Source organism: Emydura macquarii, unplaced genomic scaffold, assembly GCF_026122565.2.
Source record: "Emydura macquarii macquarii isolate MOO-44397 ecotype Brisbane River unplaced genomic scaffold, CSIRO-AGI_Emac_v2 contig_1390, whole genome shotgun sequence".
In the NCBI taxonomy this organism is placed as follows: Eukaryota; Metazoa; Chordata; order Testudines; family Chelidae; genus Emydura; species Emydura macquarii.
Genome location: NW_027131527.1, coordinates 24,466,553 through 24,490,109, shown reverse-complemented (window position 1 = coordinate 24,490,109; position 23,557 = coordinate 24,466,553). Strand labels below are relative to the sequence as shown.

The following is a 23,557-nucleotide window of genomic DNA, read 5'->3' as shown; positions in this document are numbered from 1 at the left end:
TTTTCAGTTACTTTATATTATAACAGTGAAATATGACTTTTTTAGAAGCATGAGGGAATAACCTATGAGAAATGTTACAGTTTTGTAATCAATGTGACTGCAGTATAAAAATTATCTGAAGTTGAATGCATGATGATTGGCTGACTTACTGCTAATGTCACAATTCCAACATCCTAACAATGGCTACTTCCTTAGCTGTTTTCAAATCTAATAGTGAGGTTAAAAACATCTACAAAATGTTCTCCTGTTGTTTTCGTTCTGTTTTTCTGTAATGTCTTTATCTAACAAATGGCATCTTCCAGGCAAGAAAATGCCATCCAGTGTAGGGACTTTTGTATAATTTTAAGCACTTTAGTCTTGTTAAAATCTTGCTACACTTCCAGAATATGCACTGCAACAGAGGAAAATTGTAAATAAGCCTATACATACTCATCTTAGAGTTCTGATGACATCACAGGCCATTCAAGCTTTGCTCTCATACCTATGATGTCACAAGAAACATCTGTTATGACTTTGTTGCCTTTCAGCTCAGTCACCTGCATAGTATTATGTTGTCTATCCCACATGTGTCCTTCCCAGCACATATAAATATATGGATGTCATGTTTGTCTACTACATAATTGCACAGATGATTTTTTGTAATTTTCAAAGAGGTACTGCACATGTGTTAGAAAAACATTTTGTGATAATTTATGCAAAGTATGTGCCTGGAAGCTATACTTTGCCTTTGGGGAAATGTAAATAACTCAGAACATTTTTTCAATTTTTTTGTTTTTAAATAAATAGACTTTTCACATTGAGAGTCAGGCCAGTCTCTTGTCCTGTTTGCTTACCCTCTGCTCTCCTTTTATTTTTTTCTTGTATGTATCTAAGTGCCTACTGATAAGGTTGCTTCTTGTGCAGAAGAAAGAAGAATGAATGATGAGTTAAATCAGCATAACATTCATTTTGGTGTGTTTATATTTTGTATATATGGTGTGTGCATTTTGTAAGTGAAGTCACTACTCGCACAATAGTGTGTAAGACATTCGCAACTCAAAGCCATTATCATGATCTGACCGTCTTTATATTCACTTCAGATTAACATTGCTTTCTTCTGGTACATTGATACTTTGATATATTTTTAATGCCAGATTTATTAAAACATGGAGTTAGATGAATAATTTTCTCTATATGAAGCAAGAATGAAATACTACCCATAAAATATATTTACTACACTGCATTTTTTTTCTGTTTAGAATTCTCCACTGATGTAATTTTTGTATTAATAAAATTATTTCAGTACTCTTTAAGTATGCTTTCACAGAAAGATTTTAATGTAACTTGTCTGATTCTGTTTTAAATGAAGGAGAAAACCTGGTAGAGGTTGTCTCTTTAAATCAGATCTGCAGTGTTGATGGACCCTCTAGCAGGCATGGTAAGAACCATTCTCACCTCTGCAGCAGGGAGCTTGACCATATAGACTCACACATTCAATCAAAACGTTTTCCCTTTTAATATGCACTGTACCAATCCTATTCCCATGGTTACTGCTCCTGCTTCTTTGGTTGCTTCTAGTCTGTCGGAAAAGGGAGGCAGCATACATTTCTTGTAAGGGAGTTTAAAACATACTGAAAGCAACCCTGTTGTGATTTGCATTTAAAATTTTTCTTTTTTCCTCTCATTGTACAGAATGCTGTAGCAGTAGCTTCAGTTCATTTGCCACCGTCTGTCTTCTCTCTGTCTTCAGCCTTGCAATCTGTTGATAACTCCACTTGCAAGCTACAGTTTATTGTCTTTCGGAATGGAAAACTCTTTCCTAGCACAGGAAACTCATCAAATCTTGCAGATGATGGGAAACGTAGGACGGTTACCACACCAGCTGTCTTTGCTAAAATAGGTGAGGAGTGTTATTCATTATTTCTTTGAATCTGAAAGCTGTGGTTTCACATGACTATGTAGAGAATGGAGCAGCAGGATATACACTATGCTGAGAGGCTGAGATCTGTCTGTTTCTTTAACACAAGTGTTTGGATTTATTCAGATCTGAAAGCTTGTATTCAAATTAACTTGTTCATAAGAGAAATGTAATTATTTTAGGAACAGAATGCAAATTTGGTTTTATTATTTATTTATATTGTTGTGACAGAAGCTTATATCTCAAACCGGGTGACATAGAAAAGAACCCTGTTTTAATCTGTACAAGGAAAATTGTAATACCGACATTCTGGACTCAAATAAAAATTAAGATTGGGGGAGTTAATGCCCTGTTGAATGTAACTTAATATTCACCAGCATGCTTTTTTATATGAAGTATCTAAAACAGGTATTGCTAGAGGTTTTTGTCTCAATGTGATTAATCTTACAGACCAGTGAGTAATTATTTTAATTAATTATTCACCTTGGCAATTGTACTAGTTTTATTTTATTCTGAATACCATTCACATTTCCATTTGCTCTTAAAATAATGTTTTAATGTAACTTTAAAAGTGCAAAATTACCTTAGCTATTAATCATACTAAGGGGCAGCTCTTTCTTCAGTTACATGAGTGAACAGTATAACGTTAGTCTTAATTTAAGACTGTTACACAACAAATTCAGCTTGATAAATGATGATCAGATCAATCTGACACTTCAACAGGCTGAATGGTCATTCAGATTAATTTAAACTGTAGTAAACTTTTCTTTATTTGAACATTCCCTTTGCTTTTAATTCACACACACAGGAACATATAGCTATTGCTTGGTTTTCCATAATTGAGTACATTTTAGATTCTGTGAATATACAGCATTCAGCAATAAAGGATTTTCCACTCTATTTCTCTGATTCAGTTTGTTGCTTTTGCAGATGGATGCAGTTTTGGAAACGTCACCACCCCTCTTACTATAGGTTTGAGGCACTTTGCACAGGGTACAGACCCCATTGCAGCCTTTTGGGATTTTGACCTTCTAGATGGACATGGAGGCTGGTGGGGAGAAGGGTGCCACATAATTAGCTCTGCAGGCAATATTACCATCATTCAGTGTACACACTTCAGTAACTTTGCAGTGCTAATGGTGAGTATGTGTCTTAGCAAATATATCTGTAAATATATATATATATATATATATATACACATACACGCATACACAGATGTATTCCTCTTATATGTACATATATCATCTTCGCTTGCCAGTAACTGAGGTTTCATTTCTCATGATGTTTTATACAAGACAGCCATAAAGAAAAGTAAATTATTTATCTGCTAGTAAATGAATAAACCTGATGGTTATCTCAGGCCTCTCTCTAGATATTAGGCTAATTGTAAATGACATTTAATTCAAACTTGTCAAGTGAAAGTTCCATCAAGGAATGATCAATATGTGAAGGTTGTAAATTACAGGAGAAGGTTTTTGAAATGTATACTCATTTGTGCTTTTGCATCAATATATCTCAGAAGGCTTGTCTGCTTTTGTTCCTGCCTTGCACTGTGTTGATCATACTAATTAGTTGCAGGCATACCGCATTGTTGAATCATTTAATAAATGGAAGTGAATAATATCTCACCCTCTTTGAAACAAGGACTTTTCTGTCCTTGTTGGTGTTCTGGGAGCTTTAGTTTGTATATTGATGATAATATTCTTTTTGCTAAATCGCAGTTCATGAAGGAAAATATTTCTGTGCAATGCTAACACATCAGCCTGCTTTGGTCTGTTCTCAGTCACACTTGCAGTTCACGCTGCAGTTAACTACCATGCTTAACAGAAAGTTACTTTAATGAAAACAAAAGGCACACATACGCAATAATAAATGGCTTCTTGGTTGAGGAAAGAAAGAAAAGCAAACAAAAAAAATGTAAGGTTTCTGACTGAAGAACATGTTGTTGACAATCTTTTGCATCATTAAAAAAGGTCATTGTGAACTGATGGTAAATTGATTAGTCACTTGTATATGCCTAATACTGAATTTTTCCTAAATGCTGGTGTATTCTTGCATGGATGGTACTGCTTGTGTATGTTTTTGAAAGGTTTATAGTTGAGTAAATAATGCATTGTGTATATTTGTAAAAGACAGCAAACATAGACGACAGGAATTGAGAGGACGTGTGCAGAGAATACCAATCTGCTGTTGTCAGATGGAGCATAGATGTCAGCCAATCATTGCACAAGGCTGTGACAATGAGTAGTTAAATGCGGAATTATCTACTTTATAAGAACAGATTTCCCTCAGAGTTATTTGATCATTTTTTCTTCCAGATCTAAATGGTTCAGAATTTAACATCCTATTGCTGAAGATCAGATGGTGTTAAACATATCTCACCTTTTTATAGCTTATATGGACTTATTTTTTCTGGACATTTGTGTGTTTTTCCAAGTAGGAAACCTATTTTTGTTCTGAAGGTGTTTTTCTAAATATTTTAAAGAAAACACCTGTTGACTTTGCAGGTACCACACCCAAAATGTCTGTCTCTTTCTAGAACTGTTTCAGTTCAACTTACCATACTTAAAATTTGCTTAGTAGTTAAATGGCAACTAATCATTTAAACACAAGCAACTCATTTGCTTGTTTTGTTTACAAAAATCATATACCAATTTAAAGATTGACTAATTTATTTTTATTTTAGACTCTTGTATCAAATTTACTCCATGTTTATATCATTTGGTGAACTGTAACATGGTGGATTTCCTAGGGTTTTTTATATTTAATTTGTTACTTTGATTTAGGTTTTTTTGTTGTCTCATTAATCCAGCTTTCTTTTCCCTATATATATATATCTCCTTTTTGATCTGTGCAAAGTATCAGCAAAACAAAATCTTTCACATCCTACTTTGCCTTAGTAGTTGGTACAGTTCTAAATAATGTAATATGGCACCTGTCCTGTGTTTCTCAATCCCTTTTAAGAAAAGAAATAAAAAGTGACTTTGTAATGGTTATCCAGATATGACCCAAGATCTTCCAGAAGAACCAATGGAAAACCTTAGCAGCATAATAATGTGCATTAATTGTTTTAAATGTTAGTGCCTTATTTGTTAATGTGGCATTTTGGGGCATAAAATGAAAGACTTGTTGAGTCTGATTTAGATTAAGGGTTTCCCAGGTGTTTTGTAGTTCATATCAGAATAGTGAAGCATTTTATTATTATAGTAATCTATTAAATTATAATAAAATACATAGCTTCATCTAACCAGATCACCTAATGTATTTAACCTTAACAGTAAATTAAAAATAGGTGGCATGTTGTCTGAGAGTCAGAATGGGATGTAATATACTCGTATAGGGTATTTTTAAAAAACCAGCTGTGTAATATACACTCTACAGAACAATAAAAAGTCATAAAGCACTATTACATTGTGGGGCAATAGCAGTAAATTGAACTAATATAAGTAAATTGAAGTGCAGCAATAAAGTTACAATGATCCTGAAGGTTTGCATTACTATCGGGATAATGTATACCCTACTCTCGAACAAGATGAGGTAGATGCCTAAATTAATCCAGCTGTGCATTGAACTGCTAGCACAGCACATGTTCAGATTCATCATAGCTATTATGTATTTGACAGAGAGACGTCTTCTTTTTTGAATATCAAAAGAGGAATGTTGAGTTATTTCTCTAGAGTTGCTGCTGTCTCTGATCCACAAAGTGTTAAGATCTAGGTTTAGTGGAGGCCTTCTTCAGAAAGACTGTTTAATACTGTTTTCATTTAGTAAATATAATTTGAGATTTTTATCCATAATAATTAATAACTATGAGTAATATGTTTATGTAGGTGTTTACGTTTAGCCGTTTTTCTCTCCATGATGTTGTTCAAGTGATATAAATTTGAGAGAAAGTTTCAATACTTTAATTGGGAGTAAGATTAAAATGGGTATATTTGTACCCTCACTTCACACTGGTTTTGCCTGGGCAAGTGGCTAGAAGTGAGAGCATAATATCAAGATTTTTGCATAACATTATTTTCCCCCGATCAGTTGCTGAAAAGTGAGGTCTGGTGGTTAGAACTGAAGACTTGGAGCCTGAGCCAATACTCTTGAGTTCTATTCTTGCATCTGCCACTAATTTGTATTATGGGTTTGGGTAAGTCACCTTACCTTCTCCCTTCCTCCTTTTATCTGTGTATAAAAGGGGTGTAGTAATGCTTAGTTTCTCGCAGAGGTGTTATGGGGCTTTATTATTGAATCTTATTTATTAATAATTAATTTGAGATCTTCACCTATATAATGCAAACTGTTCTGATTTATTGTAGCATTTTAAATGTGTAAATTCAAAAGCATTAATATACATAATTACCAACATTTGTTTTGTAACAAGCAGAAGCTTTTAATAAGGGTAGACAAATATGAGTGTTATATTAATATATTTTAATTTCTGCAAAAACTGCATTTATTTTTTTTGAGTAGTGTAGTTTCTTGCAATCACAGCATATAGCTCAGAGAATTCTAACTCTTAATGAGATAGTGACAACCTTTGAAATCTGTGTAGAAAGAGATTAAATCTTTGTCAGATATTTTCCTTTGTTTTTCTTTTTTTCTTTTTTCTTAGAACACAATCACAATTTAATGGGGATGAATATTATTGTAATTGTGTACAATGCATTCCTGTCCATTTCAGATTGCTTTTGTCCATAATAATTTCCACACATTAAGTAAATAAATCGAAGTGAAATTCTCCAATTCGCCTAAACAGCATGCTTCTAAATGAAGAGAAAGTTGATTAATAAATGCTGTTAGAACTCCTCCTTTTTTTATGTATGAAGTTTTGCCAAACAAATGTGAAGTTTGAAATTGTTTCCTATTTTTTATCACAGTAAAGCAGGACTTAATGTATCACTCTAGTTTTTAAAAATTATTTAAAGTATTGTTGATTTTCTTGGCATGGACGTCAATAATTCTCCTTTGATCAGAAGAGTGGCATAGTCAGAGGTCATCTATTTGGTACCTGATAAGCAGGGATGGCCAGGCCAGTTTCACAACCATAGAACCAATCTGAATCTTAGCTCAGCATAAACCTTGGAACAACCCTGAACTCTCTTTTGGAGAAAACTGGGGAAGAAGGAGAGGGTGGTACGGGGTCAGTTCTAAAGAGTTTGATTGACTTTTTCCTGTTGCATTACATTTCCATGCACCCTTTGACTCTCCTGATTCTGATCAGGGTGAAAAGAAGTATCACAATATTATAAAAGAGGGTGCTCTCACAATATTTTCATTCTGACTGGAAGCAGGAAGTGCCAGAAATTTCATGAAGCCTGTTCATGTGGTCCACATTTGTGAACAAGTGAAGTTAAGATAGTTAAAATAAGAGTCAGCGAAAGTTCTAGATCCGTACAAGAATAACTTCAGGCACTTATTTTTTAAAAGCTTAGGCCAATCATATTTATATATTTTTCTTCAATCATAGCACTTTATCTGACTTTGAATCCTATTAAAAATAAAATCAGAACTAGCCAATATAAATACAAGGATTACAAAAATGTACCTATTCTAAAGTGCACTATCTTGTTTGTTAATTCATATATTTTAGTGAAAGAGTACAGACAATGTTGTGCACACCTGGTTTCTAGAGCAAAATATCTTCTCCCCCTTCTTTCTCAGGGTTTGCTGTTGGATATCGCTGGATTATCTATTGTTATATAATTTATCAACACTTTATACTTTTTATATTACCCTTTAGGCCATCGTTATGGATTTGCGTGCAATAGACAACTGATTTTCGTATGAATTCCAAAGGGAAAGTGGTGAAAACCGTTTGTGGTGAATTTTTTTTTTTAAATCCTGTAGGGATGAATTAGATGATGTAATACATCTTTTCCATCTCTAGTTTCTATGGGCCTGATTGTCTACTGCCTTTCATATGGTGTAGCCATTTACACCTGTGATAAGTGAGCTTAACATCTTTACTGCTAGTGGGAGTGAATGGAGATTTCTGATTAGGGCAGCATTTTACTGGCCGTATAATTCTAGACAGTGGTTCCTTTAGAATGTCAAAATGCTTGACTGTATATACATTTTTCCCTCAGATATTTCCTGCCAGTTTTCAGTATTATCATTCTTTGAATCTGCTCCAGGAAATAAAATCAAAACAGACTTGTTTAAATGTTATGTACAATTATATTACTTTGCATAAGGCATGAAAAAATTAACTTTATCTTCTGCATGCTGTCTCTCCCAGATCACTCAGGGGAGGTTGACAGATCAATAAGCTTTAATTATCATTAAAAAGCAGACAGGATAGATTTATCACTTATCTGTAATGAAATCAGTTTTCAGTGTTCAGAACTCTAAAAAAGGATATTCTACGATGGCAATAATACATTACATTACTTTTACTTAAAATTTCACCCCTTAGGAGACTTGCTGTACAAGATCAGAAAAGAGATAAAGATTAAACTATTAATAGTTTCTAATGGAAATAGGTTTAAAAGGCTGATTGTCCATGACTTTTCTGCAGGCAAAAAATGGCTGTATTACTGCAAGACATATGGCATTTGGTTTCATGAAAGCACTCGAGTGTAGAAGGATTGGTCGAATCCTGCATCTACACTATTACACTAGATTAAAGGCTAACTCTTTAATATGTGAAATGATGCCATGTCAATTAAAGCCTTTTAAGTTTTCTATACTACATATATCTTAAAGCAGCATTGAGGGGTTTTTTTTATTCCTGTTTTCTACTCTGTTAGCTTTTTATAATTTTTTTCAATAATAGGTTACAGCAGATATATAAGAAAGGTGCTTTCTTCTCTTCTTACTTGTTTAAATAATTGTATTACTATTATTATATCAGCTATGGTAGCAGTTATATACATTTCAACGGAAGTAAAGGGCAAAGAAACAAAATTCTAACCATGGTTTAGGTATTCTATACACCATAAATGTGACCACATTAATGAGAGCTAGAAGCTGATACTATTTTATCTTTGTCAGCAGAGCACTTCTAGTTTTATTGTATGTATATTACAGTAGTAGCATAGAGGTCTGTCCCACACCCAACCCCCTTTTGCTAGGCAGTGTATTTTGTAGTTAATGACAGTCCCTGCCCAAAAGAGCTTACAATCTAAAAGATAAGCCAGAACAGGTGGATGATACAAACAGATGTGTGGGAGACTAGGATGTTAATATTATTATTTTATTATGTATTATTTGTATTATTTTAACACTAGGAACAAAAAAATCAGTTCCTGATCCAGAGAGCTTACCATCTAAGTATAAGACAAGAGACAACAGACAGATACGAGTCCAAGGAAACAGTGGAACAGTATTGGTTATGGTAGTCTGTGGTCTCAGCATACCAGCAGCCTAACTGTGATCAAGATATAGGCTTCACAGCAAAGAAGAGTTTTAAGGAAGCTTTGGAAGGAGAATAATGAGTTAATATTTTGTATGTTCTAGCACAGACTAACTGTTTGCACAATTCTTAGCCAATCGGGGGGGAGGGGGGGGCGGAATGGGAGGAGGTTAATTCTTAAAATTTTAAAGAATTAATTTAAAGTAACAAGTTCATTATAAATGGAATTTATATTTTAAATATATACAGAAGAATAGGTCTCTAGACCTAGAGAGCTGCCAGATCAAAGCTAGGAGCCTCTCTCATGGAGGAATTCTTCCATTGACTTTGCAGTGTGTACAGTTGGGCTGAGGTCGACTAATTATATCTCTCGGGAGGGGGTGTGAATTTTTCAGGCTTCTGAGTGTTGTAGTTAGGTTGGCCTACGTTTTAGGTGTAGACCAAGCCAAGGTGTGATTAGAGTCCTTATAGTCATTAGTATCAGATTTGTGGTTTTCCCAGAAGAGGACGCCGATTAATCTCTTTCTTTCAAGTCATTAAATGGGTTGACTCTCTTCACGGGGCAAAAATTAGAACCAACAAATAAGAAAAACTCCTTTTAATGAATCTTAATACTTATAAATCCTTCTTAACTGTTAAGCTGAGGATTCATCAAGTCATTGTAGTTTATGAAATTTTCATGATTTTCATTCTTTGTCCTTAAGTGCTGTTACCCCAAATATATTCATATCCACCTGCAGGAACTCTAGTTTTTCCCAATGTCTCTACATTATTTTTAACTGTAAAAAAATTTGTAAAATGTGCCTACTTAGCTTCTAGGTGACTTCAATTTTCCAGTCCCTCTATGGTTTTCCTGAGTGTTACCACACAGGCTTCATTTTATTAAGAGTACTGGAAAATGTTCATTTTGTTAATGAGTTTCTTCCATCCTTTAACTGACAAATATAAAAGGCTAATTTTTTTAAAACTACAGATCCAGAGGTCATGCACATTTGCCTATTTATATTTGCATGCACAGTTAATGTAACTGTGTATGGAAACTGACATCAGCAAATTGCAATGTACATTAGCTCAAGTAATGATTGATATGCACAGTTGTAGTAGTTGCTTGCAAAAATGTAGGCACACAGACATGCGCATTTTAGTGTGTCCCAGTGGACCTCTATTGTTTTTTCAAGTTTGACCCAGAATGGCCAGAGACACCTCATCGTCTTCCATTATAACAAAGGCTACATTTGCCTTTCAATCCACTTTACATGCTGATGTGGCTTCTCCGGTTATCTCCAAGAGTCTTAGTTGTGTTTGGGACCTTATGCCAGGCACAACCAGGGTGAGTATCCAACAGGTTGGTATGGGAATCTGATATGGTTAAGTCCACCAAAATATGTCCTTTGTCAATATTCTCACTTCTCGCTGCCATGTTGTTTCTCTGAATAATTGTGGCAACATCTCCAACATACCTACAAAGAACTCTTGCAGCTAGATTTTGCCCTTAGATGTAATTGTGAAGCTGCTGTTGAAGTGACATCAACAGAAGCTATGCATGCCTGTATCAAAGGGTGGCATTTGACCCTGTTATGGAAAGACATTTCACCCCAGTTTATTGGGCCAGATGGATTTATGCTGATTTACAGCAGCTGAGGATCCGACTCCTGTAGTATCTTAATAAAGAATCCTCTCAGTTAGTTATCTTGGATCTCTTGTCACATTTCTGTTTCCATAAGAAGAATTGAGTACATTGGAAGTAGAATATTTGCCATCTAGGGACCTTCATGGTAAATAGATATTTTGTATTCACTATCATAGTAAAATAGATGCATAAGGATCATGCTATCAGATACCATAGACGTTACTGATGCCGGCTTGCTGTAGAATTTTGCACATTTTTCTTTCTGGATTTTTTTAATTAGGATAGACTTGCCTTTGGAAGAAAGTTAATTTCCCCCTTACTATATGCGGACGAATGGAGAGCAGTTTGATCTAATTGTAAATTCATGAACTTTATGCAGATAAAGTTCATCATCTACTTTTCTGTTCCAAATTACAGCATGTGAAAATCTAGAGGGGGGTAATAGGGAATGATGGGAGTATTGCAGTGAAGTCTTAGATTATCTTAAAATGCTAATTTTATTTTCCTTCCTCGGCAGGATTTGAAGACAGTGCTCTCCTTTCCCCAGTACCCAGGGGAGTTCCTGCACCCTGTGGTATATGCATGTACTGCAGTCATGTTATTGTGCCTGTTTGCGTCCATTATCACTTACATTGTGCATCACAGGTAGGAATTCAATACAGAAGCAAATACACTTTCATGTTAGAGTGGTCAGCCTTAAACTGAAGCAGTCCATATCTATCTTTTCTTTGTGCAAAGGTAAATGCTTAAATGGTTCCGTTACTAAAATTTACAGTATAATATAGCCAAAAAAGAGTAGAGAAAGGTACTTCAAAAGTAAAAATCTATAGAAAGCCAAATAATGGGTTTTATTTACACTAAACTCTGTGGGTGAAAAGGGAAACTGAACTTTGCCCTCAAAAACATTAATAATTAATCTTTCTGCATGTGACAACACATACCAAAACAAGCTCTTCTAAACAGCAACATATGGTAATGTGTCCTTCTTGACTACATTTAGAAAAATTACCCATTCAAATATTGGGTTTCACACAGAAACACAAAATTTAAGGACTAGAAAACTGTAAATCCATAAAATATTATGGTGACCTTGTTCCCACGCTGTAGCTTCCCCTAAAAAGGAGAAGATGTATGTCTAGATAGCCTTATACTGTTCCTAAAATTTCCTGTATTCTTTATCACTTGACACTGCAATATAAAGCTCCTGGACATAAGGCCACCTTTGATATCAAACTACTGGATGCTAGCTTCCAGTTCCACAGTAGCCCATTGGAAAGGTACACTAATTGTATTGGAATCAGAACAACCTTATGCAAAGAGTTTGATAAATCTCATTTTCTCAGAGAGTTGTTTTCTTGCTTTTGAATCGCTTTGGTTTTAGAAAGTTTGTGTTTTCATTTATATGAATAAGATTTTTAACTGTGTGTGTGTGTGTGTGTGTGTGTGTGTGTGTGTGTGTACAGTAGTCAAAAGTCATTAGCAACTTAAAAGAGCAGGAGTGTATTTTAGTGTATAAGCTGATAAACATTAATCAAGATTGTATTTAATGCAATGAATTTTGATCTTTAGTTTACATGTAATCCTTCAGCGTTGTCATATTTAGACTATTGTATATATGACATCATGCAGAAAGACATACATTCATGTATCACTCGTCATTCTGGGCCTGATTCAAAGCCCATTAAAGTCAGTAAAAAAGAAACTCCCATTGACTTCAATGGGCTTCATATCAGACCCTCTATGCTGCAGGTAGCCTGGTAGTCAAGAATCTGAGAGTTTGAAATCTATATTTCAAAAATATTTTTTCCAAAAATATGAGAATGCATTTTAAGATTTTCACAATCGAGATGTGAATTAAAAAAATATGTTAATTTTAAACAGCACAATCCGAATCAGTAGAAAAGGATGGCACATGCTTCTCAACTTCTGTTTCCATACTGCTCTTACTTTTGCTGTCTTTGCTGGTGGAATCAATCGGATAAAATACCCAATTATATGTCAAGCTGTAAGTACTTTTGTTATCTTATTCTTATTTTAAAAAGAAAAAAGACCGTGAAATTATATGTGTTGATTTAATACCGATAATATTCTTTCTTATCAAAGACTCTTCTGTATTTTATCAGACATATGCACCAGAATTAGTAATCATTATGAGGATTGTGGCTAATATGCAGCCCTGGAAGTCAGGAATTCTGAATTCTCTTTCCATCTGTGCCACTGAGTCACTGTGTGAACTTGGCCAAATACAGTAACAGCTCTGTGCCTCAGTTTCCCTATCCAAAACCAAAATTGAGTTAATACGATTTTCCTTCTTTACCAGGGTGTTGGGAGCTATGATTTATTCATGTTTGTAGTGCCCTTCGAGATCTTTGGATTGGAGGGCAAAGTTAGAATTATTAGTATTGTGGTTGCTTATCATCATCCTAACCTACCTGTTTCAGCATGTAGTGTAGGCCCTTTATGCCCACTGTATAATCACTGAATATAATTTTGGAAGCTTAATGTTTATAATATAATTATGTCTTTTAAGTTCAGCTCAGGCATGGGAAGCAATTCTGTGCCTCCCTGTGCCTGGGACACCTTGGGAAGTGTTGGGTGTATTAGGAAGCTTCACTGAGCTTCCTGGTATGTAGATGGTGGGAGGGCGGGAGATTGTGCAGGCTGCTGCTCCTCATGTTAAACCCCCTTTATGGTCTACATCCCCAGACACTCACAGAGGGAGCGGTCTCTGTGCTCTGCTGGATACAGACACTGAGGTTCTGACCGGCCCTTTGGCAGGACAGGAAGGGAAGGAGGCTGCATCAGTCCTCCCCTCTCAGCAAAGCTTTACAAGGCCAGTTAAAATCCAGCCTTGTATCTCTGATAATTTTTTCTGGAGTTTTTTACAACATATGCCCCTGTTCTAATGAATGATATTGTTGCTGACCTTTGCTACAGAATTTCATTAGGCAAAAATATCTGTGAATGCAACACTTGGCTTTTATCTAACGGTATTAGCCTTGAGACCTCTAATATGAGATTTGTATTCCCCTTTACTTCAACAGGCTATAGTTTTGAGACCCAGCCCATTGAAAATGAATGTGTGGATGATCTCTTTCCATTACTCATGATGGAAGTGAGTCTGCACAGTCTAGCCACAGTACTGATATACTAGAAGTTCTATTCTCACATTTAATTCAAAAGTGAGCAGAGCTTCATGGGTTTGAGCAGTCAAGAGGATAAAAACGCATCCCCAGTAATAAGTCTTAATTGAGAATAGAGGCCCAACTTGCCTGCTTGCCTCTTTTAGCTAATTTATTCATTATTCTTTGCCCACTTTTTTAATTAAAAAAATATTTCTTCATTCATGCATTATAATATTTCTGTTGCTAACGACGAGAGTCAAAAAGTGTTGCAATTGTTCTTCTAAGCACTCATAATTGCTCAGCAGGCTTACTAAAAATAGCAGCATGTAAACTGCCCTTCTGTATTTTCTCAGAATTTACTTATAAAGTAAAAATTTAATTGAGAATTATTGCTGTCTGAGGGAAGCAAACAAGAGACTAAATTTTCCCCATTGTTATAACGGATTCAGTGTCACTGCATGGGTGTAAATAAAGGCAGCATTCGACCCATAGTTAATACAGTTAGTGCTTAATGTATTATGAAATTCTTAAATATAATCCAATTAAAATCATGGTCAAATATTTTGGATCTGTGTAATATACCAATGAGAATTTTCAAGGCTATTCTTGCTGAAGTAATACTTTGTACTTCTATAGTACTGTCATTGGAGGAGGTCAAAGTCCTTTATGAACACAAATAACCTCAAAATACTCAAGTGACATTCTTACTAGTATATCAGTTGCACAGGTGGATAAACCAAGGCACAGAGAAGTTAAGTGAAAGTCACATTACAAGGCCACAAGGAGAATCCAGAAATCCTGACTCATGTTCTCTTGTTCTAACCACAAGACAACACTTCCATGCTAGTATTCTCCTGTTCTTCACAACTTAAAATTCAAACACTCTTTGAAACATGACCTTTACATTTTATACTATTAGACTATTTTTTAAATATGAACAGAAATTTCTATAATACAGCTCCCATAACCAATGTTAGGAAGAGGTTTCTAATTTTCTGTAACCTATTCTGAAAGTTGAAAATTTACATTTGTATGTGACTTTCAGCAGACAGCACCTATAAATATTATAAGCTTCTCTAATGCAGTAAGCTCAAAATTGTGAACTATGTCTTATATGACATTATTTTATATGACATGGTTGTCTATTTCATTATTCTGAGATAAATATATCTTAATATCTAGCCAATTGCATGGTAATTAATCTCTAAATTCTAGCAATTCTTAACATCATTTACCATTTTTTATCTGTAGTTTGCAAGTGGGGGGTAGCAGATTAGTTTACAGGACAGCCATGGCCATGTAATTACATGGTCACAAATTGACCATCTGTTGTTACAATTTTTGTCTGGTTATTTACCTTGCAGATTGCACAGTAACAATATTAACAGTAATAATGAAAAATAGATTTAGTTAAATGAGTTATTAATAATTCTGTTATGAGTAATACATAAACTACACACATTTTTTCATAAAATGAAATGCATATGGTACTTATTTCCTGTCATGGTATTAAGCCAAATCTTGAGCCACTGTAAAGCATGGTCACACTATGCAGCTAGAGAAACCTCAACAGATCCTGAGACCCCACACACATGCCCTCCAAAACAGCTGCATTAGGGTTACTCATCCACGTAACATCATGCCCTGTCTATGGACAATGTCAGCGCCATACTCCAGCTACGGTCCAGGGATGACACTGGGCTCACTGAGCATGTGCACTGCTTCTCTGATTCCCTGAGAGGCGCTCACTGACAGCAGGGAAAATAGAATGGACTGAACAGCCCATGATGGGGATATTTCAGCTAACAGCACAGACTGAACAAGCTTTCCACTCATAGACATGGTTTCACCACCAGAGACTTTTCCTAACCTCCTTGCTTGCCAACACACATGTAAAAGAGTCACTCAGAGTCCCCAGTCCTGGTACCTCTCTCCTCTTGTGACAGCTTTGTAGGCATTATTGCAGCAGGGTTTGAAGTAACCTGTAAGGGGCCCATGCTGGATTGAAGGGGGATCTGCAGATGGCTTCTCAGGATGTCTGAGAGCTCATTTATATGAGGATACTCAATAGTTCCTTAAGCAGCTCCACACAAGGCCCTGTGGATTGGGTGCACACAATGAGTACAACCATCCTCAATATCAGTCAACCCAGGGCACAACCGATTTACATAGCCATATTGGGCTCAGGTGTCCCTCAGGACTGTGTAAGCAGAAACCAGGATTGGCTGATCCTTTTTTATTTTCTTCCAAGCACAACTGGACCTGGGTAGAAACAGCCCCTTGTAAAGAACACTGGTACAGAACTATCTGATAGTATTTCAGATAGGATGTATCCATCAAAAATATTACCATAACACTGCTGTTTAATCGTACATTTTGTAAAGATACTATTTCAAATTATTTATCTCAAAGAAGCATTAAAACAATTGAATATATATTCCATAGGGGATACAGTTACAGTACCATCAGTGTCTCTCCCTGCTTTATAAATGCAGCCCTGGAACAAAGGAAAGGACAGAGAGAAGTCTGCACTGTTGTTTCATAGTGCAGTACTTGGTAGAAAATTCCAAATGCAGCCTTTTCTGATGGAATAAACCTGGAGTCACTGCTCTCAGTGCTGTGGAGTGAATCTTCTCTTCAATGAAATCTTAGCTTTCTCATCATGCTCAGCTCCACACCCCCTGCACTTTCTCTTGCACATGACATAACCTCATTTACAACTCTTTTACCTATATGGAATAATAAACTGAGTTCCATTCAGACCCTTCCTCGTTAGCCAGCAGGTGTCTTTGCAGAATATTTACATTAAACCGTCCCTCTACCCCAGAATTAAGTGTCACACAACGATCCCAGTTTAAGGAGAAAGAGTTAATGATCGGAACAAGGACTGTTTTCTGTATTAGGTCACTGGTGCACCTTTTTATCTCCTTGAAAGTCAAATAGTTGAACTAAAGAAAAACAAGTAGTTTCCTCAGTAGTACAGCATTTACAGAGTATTTCCTCTGTAGTACAGCATTGCAACATTATGCCTCACTTTTAGGCACCTAGAAAATCATAGGAACAAGACTGTGATCCCTAAAGTCTGAGATAGGCACTCAGCTGCCTGTGCATGAGTGGGAAGAGATGGGTACCTTAAAATGCAATCCACAAACTAGCATGCTAGTAGGTGGGGAGATCCCTAAATATCCAGTGAGAAATGCATAGAGCCCTGTGCAGATACAAATTTGTGAATCTACATCCGATCCTCATCCACAGGAATAAACTTTCACCCCACATGCAATCCGCCCTCTAAAATATTTACCTGCATCCGCACATCAACTGTTATGGAGCCAGCATCCCTTCTTCAGCTGTTGAGCCCCTGCCACCCCAAACAGCTGATGAGCCCCACCCTCTAATAGCTGTTGAGCCCTGCCCACAGCCTAACAGCTGATAGCCCTGTGCTCCACCTAACAGCTGATGAGCCCTCTTAGCTGTCCCTCCCACCTAACAGCTGATCCACTGTTGAGCCCTGCCAGCAGCCTAACAGCTGATCAGCTGTTGGCTGCACCCCTGGCTGGCAGCTGCTCCAGTTCTGCCCCAGAAGTCACAGAGGTCGGGACCATCCCACCACAATCTGCAAAAAATGGTCCGTGAATATCCATGGATTTGCAGAGCTCTAGAGATGCGGATGAAATGGATGTGTCCTAGACCCTGGTCCCTCTCAGAGATAGGTGCTTCCCTGCTGCCTGGACTTGGGCACCTATCTCTGCTAGTGATCGATTAGGGGAGTATTCTAAGCTATAGAGTCATTCTCACATTTTCTCTGGCCCAATTAATACTTAATTATTCAATTATTTACTTGACGTGGAACAACTTCAGTAAAAAAACTAGAACTTAGGTAGGAGATAGGCATCTGAGCACCCAAAGAGAAGCAGCAGTGCTCTTGCCCAGAGGCAGAAAAGTAGAGGTTCTAGGGAACTTGTACTCCAAAAACTTAGGTACCAAATTAGTTTAAGTGCCTAAGGGGTAGGCAGCTACCAAGTGGAAGTTTTGTGCATAATGGTGGCACCTAAATTTGGGGATTTGGCACCCAAGTACCTCTGTGGATCTGGACCTCTGGGCCTAAATTTTTCATCTGTAAAATGAAGGTAATAATTCTTCCCTACCTTCCAGGATATTGGGAGGGTAATTACATTACAGAGAGTGAAGCACCCAGCTACTGTGGTGATGGTGACTATATAAGTACCTAAAATAGATTAATCAACTCCTTAATTCCTACCTCTCCAGGATTTCAGGGGGTATGTGCAGCCACAACCAAACCGAAGCAACTGAATTAAAACCAATCTTCTCCAGAACATGTCTGCAATTTTAAAAAGGAAAAATTGACAACAAGAAAGAAGTACAAATTAAGGCTGTCCAAGGGAGCATTAAACACCAATATTTTATGTGGGTTTACCCAAGTATTGTTCTGGTAATCAATAAGAGACCAGTCATTACCATAGCAACTGTAACATCACATGGTACTTAAGCTACCTCTAAGACAGTGAACAAATTTTTAAAGGAGGACATAAATACATCATTTTCTCAAAACTTTTGCTTTAAAAAAGTGTAATAAGTTTTTCAGGTAAATGGTGTGTATTCCAGTGATGCAGTTCCAAGAACACAAAACCCTTAAAAAGACTGAGATCATGCAATTATTATGGAAAAAAAGAGGATTTTGGCTTTAGCAACTGAAGTTATTAGACAACATAGGAAATATTGGCTATAACATATGCAGACGGTTCTGGCTGGTCTCCCTCTAGTTTTCGGTGAAAGCACACATGGGACTGTCAGTACAAAACTCTCTTGTGATGAACATCACTACTCAAATATCTCCAATCTTTATCCTTTTCTCCATACTGGAAACAGGGCCCTTCTCACAAGTATGTACATCATCTGTACACAATGATGAACCTGAGCTCCACATCCACATCAAGCATATTTTCATCATGTTTAAACTATTTAATTTTTAATCTATTTATTTGTTTGGATTTTATATGGCATCTGTCCATGTATCCCAACTCAAGTCCGATAACACAATATGCACAAATAAATCTAAACCACTTAATCATGTAACCCACTGGGACTTTCAGTACCCACCACATACATTTGAACTCCCATATCCTGTATCTGGTTTTGCATGAGGATGCCCTTACAAAACTTGAGATATTCCAAAGCCAGGCATGACAAACACTTCTGTTCTATTGAATACATATTTAACAGCAAAAAAATTCTGTCCTCTAATCCAGTGTTGATGGAATGAAGTAAGGCACAAACAAAACCATCAGCAGGAAGAGGCAGCAGGAGGTCAGACTAGATGATAATAGTCCCTTCTGGCTTTAGAATCTCTGAAGAAAAAGGGCATTGTTGCCCTCTGACTTGAATATAGGAGCCCAATGCATCCACCCAATCTGCACTGAGCATATTTCATGAATGCCTGCATGTATGTCTGGCTAAATAAGAAGTCTGGAGCCACCATCATCCTTCAAATTTACCAGTCATTCAGGGCCAGAAAACATGTTCTCCTCTGTTAAAGGCAGGAAATACCAATAGGTTTTTAAATAGACTTATTACTTAAGTGGTTGCATAACAGCTAATAGTATTTCTGGTCTCTCTTCCTTGTTAGCATGTTTCCTCCTATGTTACTGAAGGGTCTAGTCTCCGAAAGACAGGCTTGATATAAAGAAAAGTCATGTGGATAGGGTGACACACAGGAATTCTGTTCTGTCCCCCTTTTCTGTTGCTTCTTTGATACTGCAGTGAAGTGGCCACTATTAATATTTTATTATACGATTTTATTAGGATCCACAGTAATTCATATTGTTGGTCATATCTGTTGGTGCGGCAATAGGGAATGGAGTGAATCTTATCATTTCATATTTTTTCTGAACCTCACACATTCATGTACACTTATCCCTCATGCGCATGCATTTGTGAAACTCTTGAAATATTTTTGCTGAATAATCTTACCATACACAACCTCAGCCCTACACTGAAATAACTGGAACAACGTTATCAACTTGGTCCCTTGTTTTTTTCTGATTCTTCCTCCTTATTCCTCCCCAAACACACACACATACACCCAGCCTTGGATTCATACTCGTACTCACTGGGTCCCTGAAAAACTGTGATGCAAGCTGCACATGAACTAAACCCAAACAGCAGTTGCCTTTGAATTGGCAACATCTGCCAGCTGATGGTACATAGATGTCTCATTCTCTTATTTCTGCTTCTCTCACCTCAAGCGACAGCCCCTGTGAAGTCCATACCCTCCCCTGTGTTATGTGTCAGACAAGTCCAGGAAAAAGAAAATAATTCCAATGGTCTTTCTCTTGATTAATATTTATTGTGTGTGTATAAGTATTGTGATGTATTACTAAACCTAAACAAAATTTCCTCTTTCCATCAATTATTTTGTTTCAGCTTAAGCAAAAATGGAACTTTAGTTTAGATAAATCATTATAATAAATGTGTGTTAGCTTTATTCAGCAATTCTCTGTATTCCCTAAAAATTTATGTGCTTTCCAATTATAGCAATATTTTACTTGTCATGGCAAAATGTCAGGTTATTGTTTCAAAGGTAACCTCATTTTATATAATCAGATGGAGACTTAGCTAATGTAATAAAGCTTTGGAGATTGGATAAAATTCCAATTATTGTTTCCACAGTAATGAATAACAGTTACTAGCATAGTACAGATGTTAGTATCTTAGCATTGTTGGTATTTTTGTATTACATTTAATGATACAACATGGCAGTTTATTGGAAAGATCAGGACAGCCACGCTGTTAGGTTTGTACTTCCTTTTTCTTTTATTTCTATACAAAGGGCTGTTTTGAAAGATGCCAGTCTTCTTCATCTATTTTTGGCTATGATGTGGCAAAGATGGCAAGATCCTTAAAAGACACCAAAAATATTTTTTCTTAGCATGTCTGAAATGCTAGGATCTGATCCCAACCTACTAACAGGTCATTTAATGAGGTCATATGTGGCTGTATCTAGTTGAGAGAGAAATAAGATACACTGCTCCTACAAAATTTACTAAAATTAATGCTGATAGTATAATTTCAGACAAGAAGTTTGCCATTTCATTGACCTCAGACTTTAAATTTGCATTATAGGCAGCATAATTAGCAAAACAGTGGCAGAGTCTTTGCTCACAAAACTTAGAGGATCAAGCCAATCTTCCATAAGCTTAAATTTTCACATACAGAGAGTAGCCACTAATGATGTTCTCAGAAAACAGATTTTGTGTGTTCTGATTTCATATCATCTTACTTGGTGTCTCAGATATTAGCAATTATAATTTAAGCATTAGTTTAAGTAAGAAATGCCACCTGCTTTTTAAATCATTTTAATTCTCTTGCACTGATTAGAAGTAACCAGAGAAATGCAAAAATGTTGTTAAGGTAATAACAAATTCAGTTCATTTAAAATAAAATTATTCTGGTTCGGCTTGTGCATTTGTACAATTGGCTTAAATTACAAAGTCTTGTTATTTTACTGGCCATTTGCTGATTTCTATAACTATCACCCTGTTTTAGGTTGGCATAGTATTGCATTATTCCACCCTCTCCACTATGCTATGGATTGGAGTAACTGCAAGGAATATTTATAAGCAAGTCACAAAAAAAGCTCAGCCATGCCAAAACAGTGACCAGCCTTCTTATCCAAAACAGCCATTGCTCAGGTATGGACTAATAACATTCAAGGTTGATATTTTTTTTTCTGAGTTCCTAAGAATTGTTAAAAATGCTAAACAGTCATTGCATTTCTTTTTTACTTTTTTTTTTTTTTTTTTGTGCTGTCATCTTTAGTTGTGCGAACTGTAGATAACACCACTGAAAACCTGAATCCCTTAGAGTACTTCAGAAATGTCTGTTGAATATGTGGAAAAATCTACAACTTTACAGAGCTGGTGGTGGCTAATATCACTCAAAACATTGAAATATGTAGAAGTTATATACAGCTAGATTCTGATACCCTTATTTATGCCAGATAGCACTTACCTACCCAAGGAGTCCTATTGATTTCCTGTTGAGCCAAATCCTGTGGCTGCTTGTGGAGTATAGTACTATTCCATTATCAGAAACTGGTCCATAATGACTTTCACTTTCCCCTCATGCCCACAAATCATACTCCTACTCTTCCTCATTCCATAGAAATCCTATGGCAGTCCTCCTACCACCCACTTCACCCCACACCAGAAATGATCTATTATTTCCTGAGAGATTGTTAAGATGCTCAATAGAGGAGACCATCTGGAAAGAATTCTTCTGAGTTTATAGCAGTGATAATCTCAAAAGAATTCTCACTAGGGGACCATAATTTCATGAAAACTCAGTCCAAAATAGTCAATTCTGTAGAAAAATGCTCAGAATAGCAAAAAATGGTCAATTTTCAGAATGGAGAGAGGTAAATAGTGGTGTCCCCCAAGGGTCTGTAGAGGGGCCAGTACTGTTCAACATATTCATAAATGATCTGGAAAAAGGGCTGAACAGTGAGGGGGAAAAATTTGCAGATGGTGCAAAACTACTCTAGATAGTTAAGTCCAAAGCAGACTGCGAAGAGTTACAAAGGGACATCACAAAACTGTGTGACTAGGGCAGATGAAATTCAATATTAATAAATGCAAAGTAATGCACATTGGAAATCATTATCCCAACTTTTCATATAAAATGATTGGGTCTGAGTTAGCTGTTATCACTCAAGAAAGAGACCTTGGAGTCATGGTGGATAGTTCTCTAAAAACATCCACTCAATGTGCAACAGCAGTCAAAAAAACTAACAGAATGTTGGGAATCATTAGGAAAGGGATAGATAATAAGACAGAAAATATCACATTGCCTCTTTATAAATCCATTGTATGCCCACATTTTGAATACTGCATGCAGATTTGGTCGCCCCATCTCAAAAAAGATATATTGGAAATAGAAAAGGTACAGAAAAGGGCAATTAAAATGATTGGGGATATGGAAAAGCTTGCATATGATGAGAGATTAATAAAACTGGAACTTTTTAGCTTGGAAAAGAGGTGACTGAGAGGGGATATGATAGAGGTCTATAAAATCATGACTGGTGTGGAGAAAGTAAATAAGGAAGTGTTATTTATTCCTTCTTATAACACAAAAACTAGGGATCACCAAATGAAATGAATAGGCAGCACGTTTAAAACGAACAAAAGGAAGTATTTCTTCACACAATGCACAGTCAATCAGTGGAATTTTTTGCATAGGGATGTTATGAAGGCCAAGACTATAACAAGGTTTAAAAAAGTACTTGATAAGTTCATGGAGTCCATCAATGGCTACTTGCCCGGATGGGTAGGGATGCAAACCATTCTCTGAAGTGTGCCTAGCTTCTATTTGCTAGAAGCTGAGAATAGGTGACAGGAGATGGATCACTTGATTACCTGTTCTGTTCGTTCCCTTTGAAGCACCTGGCACTGGCCACTGTCAGAAGACAGGATACAAGGCTAGATAGACCATTGATCTCCCAGTATGGCCATTCTTATGCTCTTACTGAGAATATAAAATCTGTT

At 36.4% G+C, this 23,557-nt stretch overlaps 1 protein-coding gene across 3 annotated transcripts in view; it reads left to right on the top strand.

Moving 5' to 3' along the window:
- Nucleotides 1-23,557, top strand: part of LOC137156180 (adhesion G protein-coupled receptor A3-like) — a 444,419-nt gene that overhangs the window by 371,869 nt on the left and 48,993 nt on the right. For all 3 annotated transcript variants that reach the window (XM_067552912.1, XM_067552913.1, XM_067552914.1), the window contains 5 exons: nucleotides 1,672-1,879; nucleotides 2,828-3,036; nucleotides 11,390-11,517; nucleotides 12,754-12,877; nucleotides 21,561-21,706. In XM_067552912.1, the coding sequence (XP_067409013.1) occupies nucleotides 1,672-1,879; nucleotides 2,828-3,036; nucleotides 11,390-11,517; nucleotides 12,754-12,877; nucleotides 21,561-21,706 (815 nt within the window). The remainder of the gene's footprint in view (nucleotides 1-1,671; nucleotides 1,880-2,827; nucleotides 3,037-11,389; nucleotides 11,518-12,753; nucleotides 12,878-21,560; nucleotides 21,707-23,557) is intronic.